The sequence below is a fragment of the Ovis aries genome, chromosome 18 (assembly GCF_016772045.2).
Source record: "Ovis aries strain OAR_USU_Benz2616 breed Rambouillet chromosome 18, ARS-UI_Ramb_v3.0, whole genome shotgun sequence".
Taxonomy (NCBI): Eukaryota; Metazoa; Chordata; class Mammalia; order Artiodactyla; family Bovidae; genus Ovis; species Ovis aries.
Genome location: NC_056071.1, coordinates 20,111,267 through 20,129,915, shown reverse-complemented (window position 1 = coordinate 20,129,915; position 18,649 = coordinate 20,111,267). Strand labels below are relative to the sequence as shown.

The 18,649-nt window shown below is 57.1% G+C and overlaps 2 protein-coding genes and 1 non-coding gene across 6 annotated transcripts in view; 1 reads left to right on the top strand and 2 right to left on the bottom strand.

The window, feature by feature from the left end:
- Positions 1-200: 200 nt before the first annotated feature.
- Positions 201-273, bottom strand: TRNAR-UCG (transfer RNA arginine (anticodon UCG)). The gene has a single exon. It is a non-coding gene; the product is annotated as a tRNA-Arg (tRNA).
- Positions 274-866: 593 nt separating this feature from the next.
- Positions 867-17,611, top strand: POLG (DNA polymerase gamma, catalytic subunit). Its single transcript, XM_042235079.2, has 22 exons — positions 867-2,170; positions 5,004-5,199; positions 6,082-6,240; positions 6,337-6,483; positions 6,632-6,711; positions 7,523-7,705; positions 7,811-7,965; positions 8,180-8,306; positions 9,225-9,461; positions 10,376-10,496; positions 10,649-10,735; positions 11,037-11,144; positions 11,895-12,055; positions 12,754-12,807; positions 12,913-13,030; positions 13,420-13,555; positions 13,655-13,901; positions 14,852-14,974; positions 15,092-15,260; positions 15,384-15,592; positions 16,415-16,575; positions 17,097-17,611. Exons 1-22 carry the CDS (start codon positions 1,560-1,562, stop codon positions 17,153-17,155), a joined length of 3,648 nt encoding a protein of 1,215 aa, XP_042091013.1. The 5' UTR covers positions 867-1,559; the 3' UTR covers positions 17,156-17,611.
- Positions 16,835-18,649, bottom strand: part of FANCI (FA complementation group I) — a 63,151-nt gene continuing 61,336 nt past the window's right edge. For 2 of the 4 annotated variants that reach the window (XM_004017745.6, XM_042235077.2), the window contains 2 exons: positions 18,449-18,556; positions 16,835-17,521 (listed from right to left, as the gene is read on the bottom strand). In XM_004017745.6, the coding sequence (XP_004017794.3) occupies positions 17,441-17,521; positions 18,449-18,556 (189 nt within the window). In that variant the 3' untranslated portion in view covers positions 16,835-17,440. Of the gene's footprint in view, positions 18,557-18,649 lie in introns of all 4 variants that reach the window. The other 2 variants (XM_060401634.1, XM_060401635.1) reach the window with 1 other exon arrangement.

Here is an 18,649-nt window from a genome sequence, read left to right as displayed (position 1 = left end):
GCTCACCTCCATGTAGCTGTAACAGGTAGAGGAAGAGTTTCACAAGGACACTGCTGGGTGGGATGTAGGTACAGTCACTTCGTCTGATTTGAGTGCTCCCAGATATCAACGAGGGGTGATAATCGGCAACAGCGTTTCCATACGGTTCTCTTACTTAAATTCCTAAGAAAGGATAAACCAAAAAGCAACTTTTCCCATCGCGACCGCGGCAGGACTCGAACCTGCAATCTTCTGATCCGAAGTCAGACGCCTTATCCATTAGGCCACGCGGCCGCCCGCTAGTTAGTGCTCTTTGGACAATCTAAAAAGCATTATTACCGCCCACCAGCTTGCCTGGGACCAACCCACCTGCTTCTTGAGCAGGGGAGGTTGGACCTTGGTTCCCAGAGTTCCGCAGGGGAAGGTCCACCCGGAAGTCCTTTTTCCCCCCCTACGGGCGGACCGGTCTACTTGTGGCTCTCCTATTGGTCGCGCTAGGAGTCTCCCGCCTGCCTCTCGGGTAGCCGCGGGACCTAGCGGGGTACAGACGGGAAGTTGCCCCTGCCAGCGAGGCGGATCGCTCGGGTGGAGGCCACGCGCCACCCCGAGGCTGCACAGGCCGCGCGGAGGGAGCCGGGGCGTCGCCAGCCTGGGGTTGGGAGCCGCAGACCGGGAGGCACCGGGCGGACTGAGGTTTCCGGCGGGTTCGGCGCTGGGGGGCAGGTGGCCGGGTCGCTGAGCGGCGGCGCGGCCCCTCCCTCTCCAGTCTGGGAGCGCGGCCCTGGGCTGGGCGGAGGCTCATCCCAGCGCGCACCGCGGCGCGACCGCCGGGCTCAGGCTGGCGGCCGAGGGCTCCTGCGGCGCGCTGGGCCAGGGCTCCGGCGGGGGTGGGGCTCCCGCGGGACTGCCGCCCCCCTGGCGGGCTCGAACCCGGGCACTGGCCCCTAAGGGCGCTAGGCCCTCGGGCTGCGGCGGTGGGGGCACCGGCAGCCACCGTTTGCCGAGCACTTGCCGAGGGCCGTGCCCCGCGGCAGGTTCGCCCTGTGTGTCACCCGAACAGCAGTCCTGTATGACCGGTAGAACCCAGTCACCCCAATTTACAGAGTAGGGAAATGGGCCCAAGGCGCTTGCCCAAGGTCACACATCTCGGAAGAGCTGGAGCCGGGATTCAAACCCTCGTCCCCACCAGAGTCTTGCGCTCTTAACCACTACCGTCTCCTTCTCTGATGAACTTAACCTGAACCTCGGTTTTCCGAGGGGTATTGGTATTTCCCAAGGTTGCTTGATTAACTGAGAACATGCACCTAAAGGCGCCTGGCACCCTGCTTTGGGACGCAGGCAGGGCTCGCGGAAGGAGGGCTGTTAAGATCGCGGGTGCTTTGCATGTAGTTGCTAACACTACATCATCTGTCTCCTTTAGGATTTGTGGGTGGAAGGCAGGCATGGTCAGAACCGTTTCCCTGGCAGGAAAGCGGAGACAGGACGTGTCCCTCTCCACGTCTCTCAGCCAGTGAACGCTGCCAAGCTGGAGCCCAAAGCCAGGTGTCCTGACGCCCACCGGGGGGCTCCCTGCACCCACCATGAGCCGCCTGCTCTGGAGGAAGGTGGCCGGCGCCACCGTCGGGCCAGGCCTGGTTCCAGCTCCGGGACGTTGGGTCTCCAGCTCCGCCTCCGACCCCGTCCCCAGCGACGGGCCGCCGCCGCCGCAGCCTGTGCCATCCTCGGTGGGCGGGCAGCTGCGGCACAACCCCTTGCACATCCAAATGCTCTCGAGAGGGCTCCACGAGCAGATCTTCGGGCCCGGCGGGGAGAGGCCCGACGAGGCCGCGGTGCGCCGCAGCGTGGAGCACCTGCAGAAGCACGGGCTTTGGGGGCAGCCGGCCGCGCCCTTGCCCGACGTGGAGCTGCGCCTGCCGCCCCTCCTCGGGGGCAGCCTGGACCAGCACTTCCGCCTCCTGGCGCAGAAGCAGAGCCTGCCCTACCTGGAGGCGGCCAACTCGCTCTTGCAGGCGCAGCTGCCCCCGCGGCCCCCGAGCTGGGCCTGGGCGGAGGGCTGGACCCGGTACGGCCCCGCGGGGGAGGCCGAACCCGTGGCCATCCCCGAGGAGCGGGCCCTGGTGTTCGACGTGGAGGTCTGCTTGGCAGAGGGAACCTGCCCCACGTTGGCGGTGGCCATATCCCCCTCGGCCTGGTGAGTAGGGAGGGGCCAGGGTCAGGGGACTTGAGCCCACGTGGGGGGCCCCCACTCTGTGTCTGGCGGGGGAGTTTCCAGGGACTGCAATCAGCTCGACCCCAGCTTTGATAGAGCTTACTTTCTGGTGGGGAAGGTGTAGGATGATAAAGGACACCCTAGCAAGTGTCAGGTGGTGACGGGCTCAGCAGAGTCCCAGTAATATGTTGTACTTGAGGCTGACTGGGAGACCAGTTGAGATTACCTTGATTTGATTCCTTTACCCCTTCCCCTAATAGCTTCCTGAAAAGTTAGTCTAAGACATTTGAACAGTGTTTCTATTTGGGGATGTCAGTGGTTATTTTGGGCAGGAGAAACTTCCCTTTGATGGGAATGTCCCAGGCAGTATAAGACACTTAGCGTCCCCAGCTGCTCCCTTAAGTGCCAGACCAAATCCCGCTCCATTTCAGTTTCCAAATACCCCTCCCCTCAGGTAACACCTTGCTGACCACCCCTAGCTGAGAAACACTTCTTCCATCCCCCAGCCTCCCAAGTAGGCCTGCAGGCATTTTGGTCCCCCAAATGTATATCCAGTCACTCTTTTCTTTTTGAGTAACTTTCTAAGTGCTACCCAAGTTTCTTTTTCAAACAATGATGGCAGTACTGTTTCTCCCCTTTTTTATTCTTCATTCCAGGATTAAAATACTATTTACAACCTTAATGCTTTCAGGCATGGCCAGCAAAAAAAAAGTTGGCAGTTTCTTTATTCCTATTGGAAGCTACATCTTTGTAAAGAAAGCTGCGAAATGTTAAATATGCAGTTGAAAATGGTGAAAACATGGCTAAATAGATAAGGTAGGCATTAACGGCTGAAAAGAGCAAAACCAGATGATTCCTTATTGATTAGTTCCAGTTAAGATGAGAATCTTAGAGCTTACTGTGTAACTTGATGGTCAAACTAGAGGGAATACTGTCCATCATTTGAGAAAATAAAGTAGGCTGTGGTGGCTGAAAGGAAATTAGGAAACCAGTGATAAGAACTGTTTTTCGATCTTTGGGTCATTCTTGGTCAGTTTACCTCTAGTCCCCTTTTTCTTGTCTCTTCTTCCTCTGCTGACTGTTCACCTCTTTCTCTTCCTGTCCTTTCCATCATCCTCTCATTCTCATACCATTCTTGCCAGTGGTACTGGGGGGCGCCGCTCAGTTTGCCTGGCAGTGTAAGTCATTACTGAGGACCGGGCTCATACAGGGCCTTCCTCCTGGGAGCCTGACTGTGGCGGGGAGTGGGAGGCTGGGGCCTTGACAGCAGCCCACTTAACTTCGGCACATCCCTGGCACCTGGCTGTGTAACGTCAGATGCCTGAGCAGCCCACAGATTCCAGTGGAAGGGAGAAGCCTTGCACAGGCCAGAGGGCAGCTTCCCAAAGGCTGCAGGTGAGGGCTTTGGTCATCAGACTGGAGGGACATTGCACAGGCTGTCAGTGGCAAGCTGAGGCTCACAGGGAAAGTGTAGTGTTGGTTGGTTCTGACTCATCTTAAATATGCCAAAGGTGTTTGCATTTTGGCTTTCTTCTTTTTTATCACAAAAATTTAACAAGATGGCTCTCATGCACAGCTGCAGACCCCGATCTTGACGCCAGTCTGGCTTTTTATTGCAACCAAAGTCCCTATCATCCCCGTAGCCTCTGATATTTGACATCCTTCAGCCTTTTCTTCCGTGTTATTAAGGGCTTTGACATGCTGAATTGAGAGGGAAGGAGGTTGCAACTCGAGTTCCTGAGTGTTTTCCCATCATTTGGGGTGTGGGTTAGGTCTCACCAGGTTTAAAATTAGGAACCACTTTTTGCTGGTAATGCCCTCCCTGAGAGAAACTAGTTTTACGTTTGTCATTAATTGTTGTGACAGATAACCCCTCCTCCTCTCCATAGGGACACAGGGAGCTTGTTTGCAGCTGTGGTGGCCACACAGGTGGCCTCGTCACTCACTTTGGTGCTGAGTGGCCTTGACCCTTTGGCGTGATCCATGGTTCACAAAGCCTTTTTGCTCAGTGGCTGTTTCCCCACACTTATTCTTGTGGATCTTGAGCAGACTCCAGCCTTTTCCCAAGTCAGTGTCAGGCCCCCAACAGACAGCACTCACCCCCTGTCCACCCCACCCCCCAGCTCCAGCACATACTTCTAGAACATGTGCATACATCTCCTCCTTTCTGGCACTTTCCTTGGTCTGTCACTGAGGGTGGTTGCTCAGAGGCCCAGCACCGTCTACAAGGTGCGTGACTTGCTCTTCGTCCTTCAGAATCTTCCAGCCGTCAGATGATTCATCCTGTACACATGTGCAGCATTTGTCTTTTTTTTTTGCCACTTTCAATTAAAAAAAGTTCCACTTTGGAACTTTATAATTTTATAATTGTAAAAGTTACAACTTTATAATTGTCTGCCCCCTTTATTAGCTCTTTGAACATGAGCTGTTTAGCGCTCATAGATGTGAGGGGTCGGTAACATTCATTAAGATACTTCAGAGCCAAGCACCGACTTGGTGAGCCCCGGACCTAACAGACATCTTGACGGCCAGGCTGCATGCCTGTCCGGGACACTGGGGACTGTGGCGCGTAGCTGCCTTCCTCTCTGTGGAGGTGGAGAAGTAAAGTAGGCTTTGTAACTCCTCCTCACTCCCAGCACGGCCCCCGACAGCCCCCCACCTGACCTCCAGCCCTGTGAGGGTTAGGAGACCTCGTCCCCCTTGTGTCCCCAGCTGCTAGTGCAGGACCTGCATGTGGTGGAAGGTGTGCAGTGGGGCTTGTGGAGCAGGGCGTGCACGTCTTTGGGCTGAGCCTGCCCGCCTCTCACCTCCTCAGGTATTCCTGGTGCAGCCGGCGGCTGGTGGAAGAGCGTTACTCTTGGACCAGCCAGCTGTCGCCGGCTGACCTCATTCCCCTGGAGGTCCCTGCCAGTGCCGGTGGCCCTGCTCAGCGAGACCAGCAGGAGCGGTTAGTGGTGGGGCACAATGTATCCTTCGACCGAGCCCACATCCGGGAGCAGTACTTGATCCAGGTGAGGATCCTAGGGCTGAGTGCAGGTCCTGGCTCAGGGTGGGCTCAGAGCCCGGCTCTCAGTGGCTGGGGAAGGACTGCATGTCCTGGCTAGTGCCTCCATCGCCTTTGTAGCAACTTCAGGGACCCCTGTTGACCAGCCCTGCCCATGGTCCCTGTGCCCAGCTCTTGGGTCCCCAGGATCCCTGGCACAGGACCTGAGCTGTCACAGTACTAATGGCCCTTGTCTGTGTGCGGCATTTTAGAGCTTGACCTGGGCTTTGGAGGCCATGGGCCCCACAGCCTGGGCACACATCCTGTCTCAGCCACTGGTGAGCAGCATGTGCTTCTTGACACCCCTGAGCCTCAGTTTCCTCTTTTGTAAAAAGAGGGAGATAGCAGAAGTTGCATCATAGAATTGCTGAGAGTTTGAACAGTGCACATGTCAGAACTATAGTGGAGGCACTTCTTGAGTTTGTGGCAAGTGCCCCAGGAGAGGTGGGGCAGGTGGGAGCAGCCTTGGCCTCCAGCTACAGATGCTGAGGCTTGGACAGCCTTGTTAACTTGCCCAGGGCCTCATAGCTGGTGAGTGGCAGGGTGGGGCAACCAAGCCTGATAGCTCGGAAGGCTTGGTTTAGGCCCCTCTGTTCCCAAGGTGCCTCTCAGTGCTGTTGCTGGGAAGGGCCTTGTGTTGGGACTGAGCCTGGCTTATGCCTTCCAGGGTGGCTAGGATCTAGAAGGCAGGCCCCTCACAGGTGGAGGAACAAGCACGAGCAAGTTTGAAGACACTGCATCTTGAGCATCCAGCTGTGTGCTGGGAGGAGGGTTGTGGTGGGGCTGGTGGGCTGAAGCACTGAGGTGAGGTGGGCAGGCCCCTCTGCTGCAGCCTCTCCCCACTCCTCAGGGTTCCCACATGCGCTTCCTGGACACCATGAGCATGCACATGGCCATCTCAGGGCTGAGCAGCTTCCAGCGCAGTCTGTGGATGGCCGCCAAGCAGGGCAAGCACAAGGCCCGGCCCCCTGCTCAACGAGGCCCGAAGAGCAGAGCCAACGGCCCAACGGTGAGGGTACAGTGGGCGTGGGGGGATCCCGTCACAAGCCTGCCCATCTGGCTCAAGGCCACGCTGACCTGCCATGTCCCTTGCTCTGGCCCCCAGATCTCGTCCTGGGACTGGCTGGACATCAGCAGTGTCAATAACCTGGCAGACGTGCACGGCCTCTATGTGGGGGGGCCTCGCCTGGAGAAGGAGCCCCGCGAGCTATTTGTCAAGGGCAACATGAAGGACATCCGTGAGAACTTCCAGGTATGGTGGGGGGTAGGGGTGCTCTGGGGGTGCGGGCAGGGGCGGGCCCCAAGAGACCCTGGGAGTGTAGCTGCCACACCTGACCCTGGGCCCCAGCGGCAGCAGTGGGATGACTGCCCACCCTGCGCCTTCCTGTCGCCTGTGCCAGGACCTGATGCAGTACTGTGCCCAGGACGTGTGGGCCACCTATGAGGTTTTCCAGCAGCAGCTTCCGCTCTTCCTGGAGAGGTGAGGGAGTGCCCCTCTGGGAACCCCTGGGGGTCAGTGGGTTCCCGGTGGTACCTGGGCCCATTGTAGCCAGGTACCGCTGGGCCTTTCTCAGGCTGGGGCCCTCAGCCTTTCTGGCCCGAGAGCATAGAGCTGCTCTGTCCAGGGCTGGCCGCCTGGCCCTTGGACTCTTGGGTGTCTAGAGTCCCAGAGGGGAGGACCCAGGCTGTGCTTATTCATGGTCAGCTCAGCGCCCTCTCTGAACCCAGAGCCTGAGCTAAGGGCTTCACGTCCATCTTGGTTATGTGTCCTAGGGAGTCAGTCTGATGATGCGGTCAGAATTGGAAGCCTCAGCCAAACCCGGTTCTGATCTTAATTGTCCGGTCCAGCGCAGAGGACCTTGGGCAAGGCACTTGGTTTCTCTGTGCCTCAGTGGTCTTGTCTGTGAAGCACACACAGGCATACTTGGCTGCTCCAGTTGTAAGGCTCTGGTATGACACTTCGTGTGTATGGAGTTGTTAACACAGTGTCTGGCTCCTGGTCATTACTCAGCAGGTGGCAGCCACCTCCATTGTTGTGAGCTGTCATTCTCACATTATCCCTGAGGACGGAATGATATTATCCCCATTATATAGATGAAGGAACGTTGGCTCAGAGAGATGAAGTCACTTATGCAGGGTCTCATGGCTGGGAAATAGGAAAGAGCTGGAGTTTAAACCCCTGTCTCTCTGATGTGGGTGGTTGGGTTGAGGATTGCCAGGCCGGCTCAGGGCTTGAGCCAGAGCCTTGCCTCCCGTGGTCATTTATGGCAGCCCTGGTGTTTGTCCTGAAGGTGTCCCCACCCGGTGACTCTGGCTGGCATGTTGGAGATGGGTGTCTCCTACCTGCCCGTCAACCAGAACTGGGAGCGTTACCTGGCGGAGGCACAGGGCACCTACGAGGAGCTCCAGCGGGAGATGAAGAAGTCGCTGATGGACCTGGCCAACGACGCCTGCCAATTGCTCTCGGGAGAGAGGTAGCCAGGCCCTTGGGTGGGCAGAGTCCCACTGCAGGGGCCAGGCAGCAGGAGACCTGGCCTCTGGCATGGCCTTAGCCCTGCTCTGGTGAACTGGCTGTGCAGGTACAAAGAGGACCCCTGGCTCTGGGACCTGGAGTGGGATGTGCAGGAGTTCAAGCAGAAGAAGGCGAAGAAGGGGAAGAGGAGGGAGCCGGCTGCAGCCAGCAAGTTGCCTGTTGAGGGGGCTGACGCCCCTGGGGACCCCAGGGATCAGGAAGGTGGGGAACATGGGCGGGAGGCGGGGAAGGGAGGGGTCCTGGGAAGGGCCTGGGACCCGGGGGTCCCTTGGCAGTGGTGGCTCCAGCCTTCCAGAGGAGAACCCATGCCCCCTGCAGTGGAAGCACAGAATTCGAACCACTGGACTGGACCGCTGGGCAGGTCCTGGGAGGGTCTTTCTTCCCCGGTCCTGATTGTCCTCCCCGCCCTGTGCAGACCCCGGCCCCCCCAGTGAGGAGGAAGAGTTCCAGCGAGGCGTCACAGCCCGCACCTGCTTGGAGCAGCTGAGGGGGACCACAGAGCTCCTGCCCCAGCGGCCCCAGCACCTTCCTGGACACCCAGGGTGAGCCCTTCCCCTCACATGGCCAGAAGCCCCCCTATCCCTCCCTCCGCCCCGAGACAGCCGTATTCCGGGCCTCAGCACAGCGGGTAGCATGCATATGCGCCCCTGCTAACATGCTGCCATTTGTCCCTGCCTTCTCCCGGTCTTGCTCTCACCCCCGGGTCACTGGGCTTGTTCACTACAAGTGCACTAAGCGCCTGCTGGGCTCTGGGCCTTACTGCAGCCTCTGAGGGGCAAGGAGAAGCACAACTCCTTTCTAGTAGCTTCTCCCTGGGAAGAGCCAGCCTGTGCTGGAGTTGATATCCATCGTGAGACAGGAGAGTCATCAGTGTCGAGGCAGAACCTAAAACTCTGCCTGGGGAAATCAAGGAAGGCTTCCTTGAGGAGATGACCTTCATTCTTGCCCCACAAAGTGGCAGAGATGGGAAAATAGGGGCATCCAGACTGAACAGCAAGGGGCCAATTTTGTGTTTCCCTGAGAGGAGGCCTTCTTGAATCTGTGCCCTGAATGCCTCACTTGCCTCGCTCTGGCATTGGCTCTGGTGAGCAGCCCGTGAGGGATGGAGCGCTGGAGGCCCTGGTGTGCTTCTGGAGCAGCAGACGTCGGGCAGACCGGTGCACTGCTCTGGGCAGTTTCCCTGGTGAAGTGGAGCTTGGCGAGGAGTCCTGCCCTGGGCAGTGTGTATGGGTCCTGGAACAGGGGGCTGACAGAGGATCTGTCCTTGGGGGATATTTGAATTATTCTAGGGGCCTCCATGGGGGTCCTGGCTGAGTCCCAGAGGGAGGGGGTGGTGATGTCAGGCTGAGGTCACCAGCAGGCCTTGGGATGGGTGGGCATTGTCATGGATGGAGAGAGCCTTCCTCATTACATGCTGTCTTCCCCTGACTGCTGTGACGCGCTCTCTGCTGGCGGTGTAGGTGGTATCGGAAACTGTGTCCCCGGCTCGATGACCCTGCGTGGACCCCTGGCCCCAGTCTCCTCAGCCTCCAGATGCGGGTCACACCTAAGCTCATGGCGCTGACCTGGGACGGCTTCCCCCTGCATTACTCGGAGCAGCATGGCTGGGGCTACCTGGTGCCCGGGCGGCGGGACAACCTGGCTCAGGTGCCGGCCGGCAGTGCCCCCACATCAGCTGGGGTGGCCTGCCCCCACACGTAAGGCTCTGGCTCGGGGAGGAAGGGGCTGGCATCTCGGGACCCTTCCCCTTGTTGGAGAGGCCAAGCCCAGCTCAGGCTAGGGTGAGGAGCCTGAGTCGGAGCGTCTGGCTTCTAGTTCTTTTTTGATGGCAGTCTTTCTGTCCAGGCCTCTGAGCCCTGTGGAGTTGAGGGCATGGGGTTTGAGTGGGAAGGGCTAAGGCCCTGCTAAGGAGCCTGCAGCCCGGCTGCCCGCACAGGAACACGTAGAGGGCAGGCTGGAGGGCTGTTGAACGTGATGGGTCCACGGACTTTGTGTGCCTCCTTTGAGTATCGTGTATTGAGCACTGGTTGTATTCTGTGTTAATCCTTTATGGTGCTTCCCTCGTTTGTTCCCCAGGCAGCCACATGAGACAGGGTGGTTATCTTCATTTCAGAGCTGGCAGAAGAAAAGGCCATGGGGAAGTTAGTTTCTTGTCTGAGAACCCAAACCCTTGAGCTTTTGACAGGCAGGTGCTGGGGAGAAACCGTAGTGTGTGAAGTGGCCCAGAATTAAAGGTCCTGGCTTGGCAGGGCAGTCTGACCCGCCTGTGGGGCCTGAGGACAGAGGGATGGGGGTCGCCTGCGCCTGTGAGCTGAAGAGTGGGTGCGCGCGCAGGAGCCAGCCTGGGGTGGGCCTGGCCCTGACTCCCTGCTGCCCTGCTCCCCGCACACTCTTCTCCTGAGTCGGCCCGGGCCTCGAAGCCCAGCCTGCCAGCAGCACGCTGTCGTTATCAGCTTGTCACTCGCTGTCTGTGAGCCAGGGAGCATGCTGTCCATTCCTGCCTCAGATCCGCTTCCGGGGACTGAACGGGGAACGGTGGAAGGCACCCAGTGGCGGCCTGGCCCGGAGGGGGCCTGCAGTAATCAGGCTGCGGCTGCCATTCTCTGCGCAGAGCCATCGAGTCCCTGTACAGGAAGCACTGTCTTGAACAGGGGAAGCAGCAGCTGGAGCCGCCGCGGGCAGACCTGGCCGAGGAGTTCCTGCTGTCCGACAGCAGCGCCATGTGGCAGACGGTGAGGGTGGCTCTGGCTCCAGGACGGGGCAGCCTCTGGGTGGGGGCCAGGCGCCAGAGGCACTTGTCTGCTCACTCACCCCAGAGTGGGGCTGGCGGACGTGGGCCAGCCCTGCCCCCTGCTTTACTTACTTGGTACCTGGGCCCCTCCAGGTGGAAGAATTGGGCTGCTTGGAAGTGGAGGCTGAGGCAAAGATGGAGAACTCGCGAGAGGCAGTTCCAGGTCAACCGCTAGCTCCGGTGAGCTGGGCGCCTGCTCAGGGCTTCTCTGGGTGGGTGCTGGCTGGCCACGTCCTCCTCTTGCGCCCAGGTAGTGCTTTCCCCCTCAGTTCCCAAGGTTTTGCGGGGCTGGGAGATGACCGCCATGCCCTTGGGCAGCCCCACCCTTGTTGGAGGCCCGAGAGGGAGCCTGAGACCGCGTGGCCATCCTGTCGTTTCCCAGCTGCATGCCGTTTCAGGCCCTTTTCCCACCCCTACCCCATGGCCCTCGCTGAACGCAGGTGCTGGAGCAGGGCCTGATCTAGGTGTGTGGCCCCCACAGACTGCTGCTGGTGGCCCCAAAGCCAGCCAGCCAGCTTATCACCATGGCAACGGACCCTATAACGACGTGGATATCCCCGGCTGCTGGTTCTTCAAGCTGCCTCACAAGGTGTGTGTGCTGGTTCACACCCTGTTTTGTGGTGTTCTTGCTGCACTTGGGGCGCATAGTAGGCCTGCAGAGTGACTCAAACCAGGAGACGGCCTTGCTGTGGGAATGCCAGGAGTAGAGGGGCAGAGCATGATCTCTGACAAAAGTTGCCATCTCTGTGAGCCTTTGTTTTTCTTCTAAAAATTGGGTGGCAAGGGGCCTGGTTGGCAGAGTTAAATGACATAGGGCTAGAAAAAAGAGAAAAATGACATCGGGCATCTCTTTGTGACCCGCCAGGCTCCTCTGTCCATGGGGTTCTCCAGGCAAGAATACTGGAGTGGGTTTCCATTTCCTTCTCCAAGGGATCTTCCCCTGGAGATTGAACCTGGGTCTCCTGCACTGCAGGCAGATTGTCATCTGAGCCACCAGGGATGTCTTTGAGCCTTTGTTTTTCTTCTAAAAATTGAGTGGAAAGGGGTCTGGTGGCAGAATTACATGACATAGGGCGAGAAAAAAGAGAAAACTGACATGGGGCGTGTCGGGCCTAGTGCCACACCTGGTGGCTGGTGGCTGTTCCTGGGAGGGGCTGGGTGTTCGCCTGTGTGTGGGTGTGTGTGTGTGTGTGCGCCTGTGTGTGTATGTATGTTGCAATCAGGGATTTGCCCCAGACTGCTCTGCTCTTGGGGCAGTCTGGGCTCGGTGTCGGGCAGTGCCTCGGGCACCGGGGATCTGCCGCATGCCTCCAGACCCCACTTTCTTTGCCCTCCACAGGACGGCAATAGCTGCAATGTGGGCAGCCCCTTTGCCAAAGACTTCCTGCCTAAGATGGAGGACGGCAGCCTGCAGGCTGGCCCGGGAGGCGCCAGCGGGCCCCGGGCCTTGGAAATCAATAAGATGATCTCATTTTGGAGGAACGCCCATAAGCGTATCAGGTGGGCTGTCGGGGACGGCAGAGACTTGCTGCTATCCATGCCTCTGACCAGGTCACCGCTCTCCTGGGATCCCTCCCCGCCCACCGCCCCCCAACCCCTGGCCCCAACAGCCTGTACTACAGTGCAGGGCTCGCCCAGTCTGGAGGCCAGGCTCTCTGTGGTCCTGGTGCTGTGCGCCCGCGGGCCAGGCTCTCCCTCTCCAGCTTGTTTCCTTGTTACGTAAGAAGAGTGGTACTGTAGGTCCCCGAAGGCCCCTCCCAGCCCTGTGAGGCCCCTTCTGTGAAGGGCTAGTGGCCTGCAAGCTGTGTTGGGGGCTGGATCCCAGGCTGGGAATGGCAGATGGGTCAAAGTCTAGTTCCACGGCGGAGGTGGCTGCCAGCAGCACGCTCCTGTGAGAAGAGTCTGGCAAGGGCTGGTGACGCCTGCCCTGAGCGTGGAGGAGGCAGTGGTGGCAGGGCTGAAGCAGGGTGCCTCACGGTCACCCCAGGATGCGGGCAGAAGTGGCCTCAGCTGCCTGGCCATCTCCCTGAGGGCTTGTGCTCCTGGGTGGTAAATGGCAGGGCCCAGCCCAGGTCAGGTCAGTGGAGAGGGTTGAGGCCGGGCACGGAGGGCATGCAGTAGAGCAAGGTGGTTGAGAGCTGTGTCATGAGGGGGTGGTTCCTGCCCCCGTGGTTGTGCTCAGCAGCGTGTCCCCACAGCTCCCAGATGGTGGTGTGGCTGCCCCGGTCTGTGCTGCCCCGGGCCGTGACCAGGTATGTCCTATCGGGGTTGTGGGAACAGGAAAGCTGAGTGAGGCGGGTCCTAAGACCAAAGCCAGCTGCGGAGATTCAGGTCCTTCCCCCCCTACACCCCCACAGGCATGCCAACTACGATGAGGAAGGCCGCTACGGGGCTATCCTGCCCCAGGTGGTGACGGCCGGCACCATTACTCGACGGGCCGTGGAGCCCACGTGGCTCACTGCCAGCAATGCCCGGGTGCGTGCTCTTTGTGTGTCTGGTCTCCCAGGCCTTCCTCTCCTGTCTCGAGAAGCTGGGGTTGCAATGAGCCTGTACTAAGATCTGAGTCTGGTGGGACTCAAGACCAAATCTGGCATCACAGCCCCTCCATTTGTTGGGCAGATAAGTTCTGGGCACCTGCTCCTGGCCAGGCATGCATGGCACAGCTTTTGTGGTGTCTCCATGGGACCGAGTGTGAGCCAGGCATGGGGCAGGGGATCTTTACCTAGAACTGGCAGAGCTGGCTGCATTCCCTAAAACCACGCCCTAGGGAAGGGCCACCACATCTCAGTCTAGTCAGGCCCCGGGGTGAGCGAGAGGAGTCTCACCGGCCACCTACGTGGGGTATGACCTCCCTCTTCCCACAGCCTGACCGCGTAGGCAGTGAGTTGAAGGCCATGGTGCAGGCCCCGCCCGGTTACGTCCTCGTGGGTGCCGACGTGGACTCCCAGGAGCTATGGATCGCAGCTGTGCTGGGAGACGCCCACTTTGCTGGCATGCACGGTAAGTGGGAGCCCGGGCTGGAGCAGCGTGGAGGCGGCCTGATGTCTGGCCGGCGGAGCACTTCCAAAGCCGCCTCTCTCGCTGTCGCCCTGCCCCCAGGCTGCACAGCCTTCGGCTGGATGACCCTGCAGGGTAGGAAGAGCAGGGGCACCGATCTGCACAGCAAGACAGCGGCCACTGTGGGCATCAGCCGCGAGCATGCCAAGATCATCAACTACGGCCGCATCTATGGGGCCGGGCAGCCCTTTGCTGAGCGCCTGCTCATGCAGTTCAACCACCGACTCACGCGGCAGGAGGCGGCTGAGAAGGCCCAGCAGATGTATGCGGTCACCAAGGGCCTCCGCCGGTGAGTGTCCCCCCGCCACCGCTTCTCCATCCCTGGGCCTCAGGCTTGCTTTATTGTCTTTGCTGCACCTGTTTTTTTGACCTTCCCGTTGCCTGAGCCCTCATATGATCTTTGACCTAGCTCCAGGTGGGTTGTCCTTTGGTTGTGATGTTTGCTTGCTTCACAGTCCGTTTTCCTGATAAAGCTGTGCATTTGTTATCACTGAGTGGTTGCAGGGTGCCTGCTCTGCTCTTGCAGAATAAACAGTAGTATGGGGTTTGCAAACCCACAGCCTCACAGGGCATGAGAGCAAGTGAGAGGGGGAGCAGAGTGTTGTCCAGGGAGGTGAGGGGGGAGACGGCGCTGGGGGGATGCACTAGGGTAGCGCAGGCAAGGCAGTGGCAACAGAGATGGCTGGGTCTTAGTCATGGAGACCTTTGAAGACTTCATGGTGTGGACTGAGGGTGGGTGGGGAAAGCCTGTGGCACCTCTGAGCAGGTGAGTGACATGACTGGCCAGCAGGGGACTAGCCCGGTGTCGTCTGAAGCCGCAGTGAAGCTGGGAGTCTGGGCAGCGGGGACCGAGAAGAGTGAGCCAGGCCTGGCTGTATGTCCTGTCTTCTGCCTTTCTAAATGCTCTTCCCACCCCCACCCCAAAATGCAGGGTGGTAGCCTTCGCTGCCTGCTGGACTGACATGCCCTGTTGGTCACTGGGCAGTGCAGGGTTGAAGATTTAGGACAGTAATGGTCCCCTGTCCTTTATCGGGCTACCCTCAGGTAGCCCATAGAATCCTGGGATCCTGTCTAGGCTCTCCTTCTGCCTGCTGTGTGATCCCAGAGTCACTTAGCATCTCTGAGCCTTTTGACCCCAGGGCGGTTGTGGAAATGGAGTGGTGTTGAACATGCCTAGCCCAGGGCTTGGCACAGAACAGGCATTCCCATGGGAGTGACGGTTGTGACGCTGCCTCCCAGGTACCGGCTGTCAGATGAGGGTGAGTGGCTGGTGAAGGAGTTGGACCTCCCTGTGGATAGGACCGAGGATGGCTGGGTTTCCCTGAAGGATCTGCGCAAGATCCAGAGAGAAGCTTCGAAGAAGTGAGAACCTTCTGTGTGTTCACGTCAGTGGGAGGGTTTGGGCTGGCCCGGGGAGAGCTGGCGTGCGTTTGCTCTGATAATGGTGGAACACAAAGCTTGCCCCTCTTCGTTCCCCAGATCGAGATGGAAAAAGTGGGAGGTGGTTGCTGAGCGAGCCTGGATCGGGGGCACAGAGTCAGAAATGTTCAACAAGCTGGAGAGCATTGCCACATCTGACATACCGAGTACCCCGGTGCTGGGCTGCCGCATCAGCCGGGCCCTGGAACCCTGTGCTGTCCGAGGGGAGGTACCGCTGCCCTCAGAACGGGGCAACGGGGGCCTCAGGGAGGGCAGGGCTCCTGTGCCGCCTCCTGCTCCGGAGGGAGCTGCTTGTGGTCTGGTCCTCCTCACCTGTGCCTTCCCTCCCCAGTTTATGACCAGCCGAGTGAACTGGGTGGTGCAGAGTTCTGCGGTGGACTACCTGCACCTCATGCTTGTGGCCATGAAGTGGCTGTTTGAGGAGTTTGCCATTGACGGGCGCTTCTGCATCAGCATCCACGATGAGGTTCGCTACCTGGTGCGGGAGGAGGACCGATACCGCGCAGCCCTCGCCCTGCAAATCACCAACCTCCTGACCAGGTAGGCAGGGCCCATAGCTCCTCCAGCCTGAGTGTCTGCCAGATACATGGGGCTTGGACCACACTGAGCACAGTCTGAACTTTCATCCCCCCCAGGAATAAGTGTTTCCACTTTTATCTCTGATTTTTAAAAACTGAGAAGTCTTAAAAAGACTGGCTCAATATTTAGAAAAGATTTTTGGAGACTGAAAGTGTATTGCCAGACTCGATCACTCGGGTGGTCAGGAGGTGGGAGAGCCCAGGGAGTAGGCTGAGAGAGTTCTCAAACTGTGCTCCCCTCAGAATACACCTTTGTTTTGAAAATCAAATGACAGGCTTTTCTCAACTCACAGAAAATTTAGATATTTTTCATTTGTAAACATTTATTCGTAAGTGCCAAAAGTTTGTTACTTAGTAAACAGAAAACATTGTTAACAGGGAAGCTCAAGTATACATATTGAGTTGAATTTTCTTGTAGTAAAATCTCTAGTTTATATGGTTGGATTAACTGATGTTACAGTTCATGTTGATCTGCTACTAAGAACCAGTTTGGGAACCGTGGCCTGTCCTGATTAATGGGTATATAATGAATGTTTACAATGATCACTACTGTTGCCCTCATCTTCTGACCAAAGTGGGAAAAAAGGTGTGTTTTGAGTCCACAGTTGTACACGAGTATCTCAGCAGGAGGTGTTGGGCTGCTGGGTGGAGGGCCGTGCTAGCCCTTCAGCTTTCTTTGCTTGAACAGAGTTGGCTGGGCAGGCCCTGCAGGTCATCTCCTGGAGAGACGGGCCTTTGTTATAGCAGGGACACAACTGTTGAAAGGAGATGGGGTCTCTTTCAGGTGCATGTTTGCCCACAAGCTGGGCCTGAATGACCTGCCCCAGTCAGTCGCGTTTTTCAGTACAGTTGATATTGACCAGTGCCTCAGGAAGGAAGTGACCATGGATTGTAAAACCCCTTCTAACCCAACTGGGATGGAAAGGCGATACGGGATTCCCCAGGGTGAGCATACCACCTTCCTTCCTTACTACACATGGGATGGGAGGCGGACTAGAAAGTGGTCTTGGATAACAGAGGCTCAGGGCACTAGAGGATAATAACCCTCCTCGTGTGCTGTGTGCTGGGCTGTTTCGGTTTTCAGCAGACCCTGAGTCCAAAGTGAGCATAATGTTTGGATCATAAAGGCATGTGTTTCTAGGAAGGTGTTCCTAGTAAACGAAGTGTTTTGACTCTGGTTTCTTTTTTCAACCACACACACACAGAAGATTTAAACAAGATTTATTGTTTAAAAGTCAGTGTGTCCTTAGGTGACAAAATTATGCTCTGAATGCCAAACAAGTAAATTAGAAAGCTTAAAGTCTATTTAAAATGTATCTAAGACAAACTTATTTTATAAAGAAAACAGACCCTCCCCAAATATGACCCTACCATTCTTGGCAATCCTTTTTGACCTTAACATTAAGCTTTTCTCACTTCTGACTGCTTCATGAGGGGGCATCCTAACAAACTGCACTATTTTTCAGGTGAAGCGCTGGATATTTACCAGATAATTGAACTCACCAAAGGCTCCCTGGAGAAATGAAGCCAGCCTGGACTATATCCCTGCCTGGAGGCTCTGTATTTGCTCCCATGGAGCTTCATCGGGGCAGCGAAGGCTCCTAAAACTCAGGCTTTCAGCTCTGCTTTTTGCAAAAGGGCTGGCCTCAGGCCAGCCATTTTTCAGTAGCAGGGCCTGCCAAGAATGACTGCCTCTGAACTGAAGGTGCAGTTGAGTTCAGAACCAAGATGCCAACGAGGTGCAGGCAGTAGGACAAGGGGGCATTGTTGCTTGTTGGGTAAAAAGAAAGCAGAATCCCCAAAGTTCACATTAACTCAGGCATTTCTTTTCTTTTTTCCTTTTCTTCTTGGCTGGTTCTTTGTTCTGCCCCTCATGCTCTGATGCAGTGCCCTAGAAGGGGAGAGAAGTAACGCTGTAATGTGAGAAGCCTGTTCAGAGGCAGTGGAAATAAAAGCAGAAATCCTTTATCTTCTCATCAAAGCCTGTGTTGGTCATGCTTTCTCCCCTGCCCCACTCACGGGAGGTGACTTGGTGATGGGGCGAGCTCTGCAGTAGAGCAAGGTGGTGCTGACTCCTTCCCTTTGGGCTTCTGTAATGATGCAGGGAACACGGTGACAGAGAAGGGGCATCAAGATGCTGCAGAACTCCCCTGAACTCAAATGCCAGGCAGGCAGAGGCAGTGGACAGGGCCAGGTATATTATAGCTTAGAGTGTGGTAAACGGAAGAATGTGGATTCAGAATTTTTTGAGAAGCTAGAAATCCAGGGTGGTTGATGTAAACTTCCAGTTTATCTTGGATATGCGTAAGGTGATAGAAATTCTAGGCACCAGAGGTAAGGAAACACAGGGTTCTGCTTCAGAGATGCTGCAGGGCTCACGGCGTGCCGTTGGGACAGGTCTGTTCCTCTCCCTTCAGTCTCAGCAGAGGGGAAAGGAGGCTAAGAAATGTGCTGACCCTCATTCAGAGTAGTGGCCCTACTTTGAGAGCATGGTAGAAGAGGGAAAAACTGGTTTCTGAGCCAGAATGCTTAGGCTCATAATTTTCCAATGGTTTAAAAGGTTATGGGGAGAAGACCCACAGTAAGACCCTGTTTTCAACATCCCCTTCCTGGAAATGTCCATCCTAAAGGTATACAAGCCTGGGAAACTTCTTGTGTGGTTCACTGTTTACAACCTTTCTCTTGAGAATGCTTAGTTTTGTTTTTGTCTTTGACCACCTTTTGGCCCTTTCTCTGTGGCTGCTCCTGGACAGGCTGCTGACAACCGGCCAGGAGGGCAGCTGAAGCCTGCTGCACGCCAGTCAGAGCAGGCACTGACCTCTTCATTTTCATCCTCCTCCTCCTGCCGAAGGACTGCGTCCAGGACGTTTCCCTTGATCTTGAAGTCTCGTGAGGTGCTGAGCTTTATATGCTTCATCAGGTTCACCTGGGACAGGATTGTAAACACAGGCACAGTTTGCTACCAATAAACCTGCCCAGGGTGGCCTGAGCCATCACTGATAAACCCTTCAGTTCCTAG

Excerpts from the sequence above, each read along its gene's own strand:
- POLG (XM_042235079.2), top strand. The coding sequence starts at position 1,560 with ATGAGCCGCCTGCTCTGGAGGAAGGTGGCCGGCGCCACCGTCGGGCCA. Across the intron at positions 2,171-5,003 it reads GCCATATCCCCCTCGGCCTG|GTATTCCTGGTGCAGCCGGC; the intron begins GTGAGTAGGGAG and ends TCACCTCCTCAG. Across the intron at positions 16,576-17,096 it reads GCGATACGGGATTCCCCAGG|GTGAAGCGCTGGATATTTAC; the intron begins GTGAGCATACCA and ends ACTATTTTTCAG.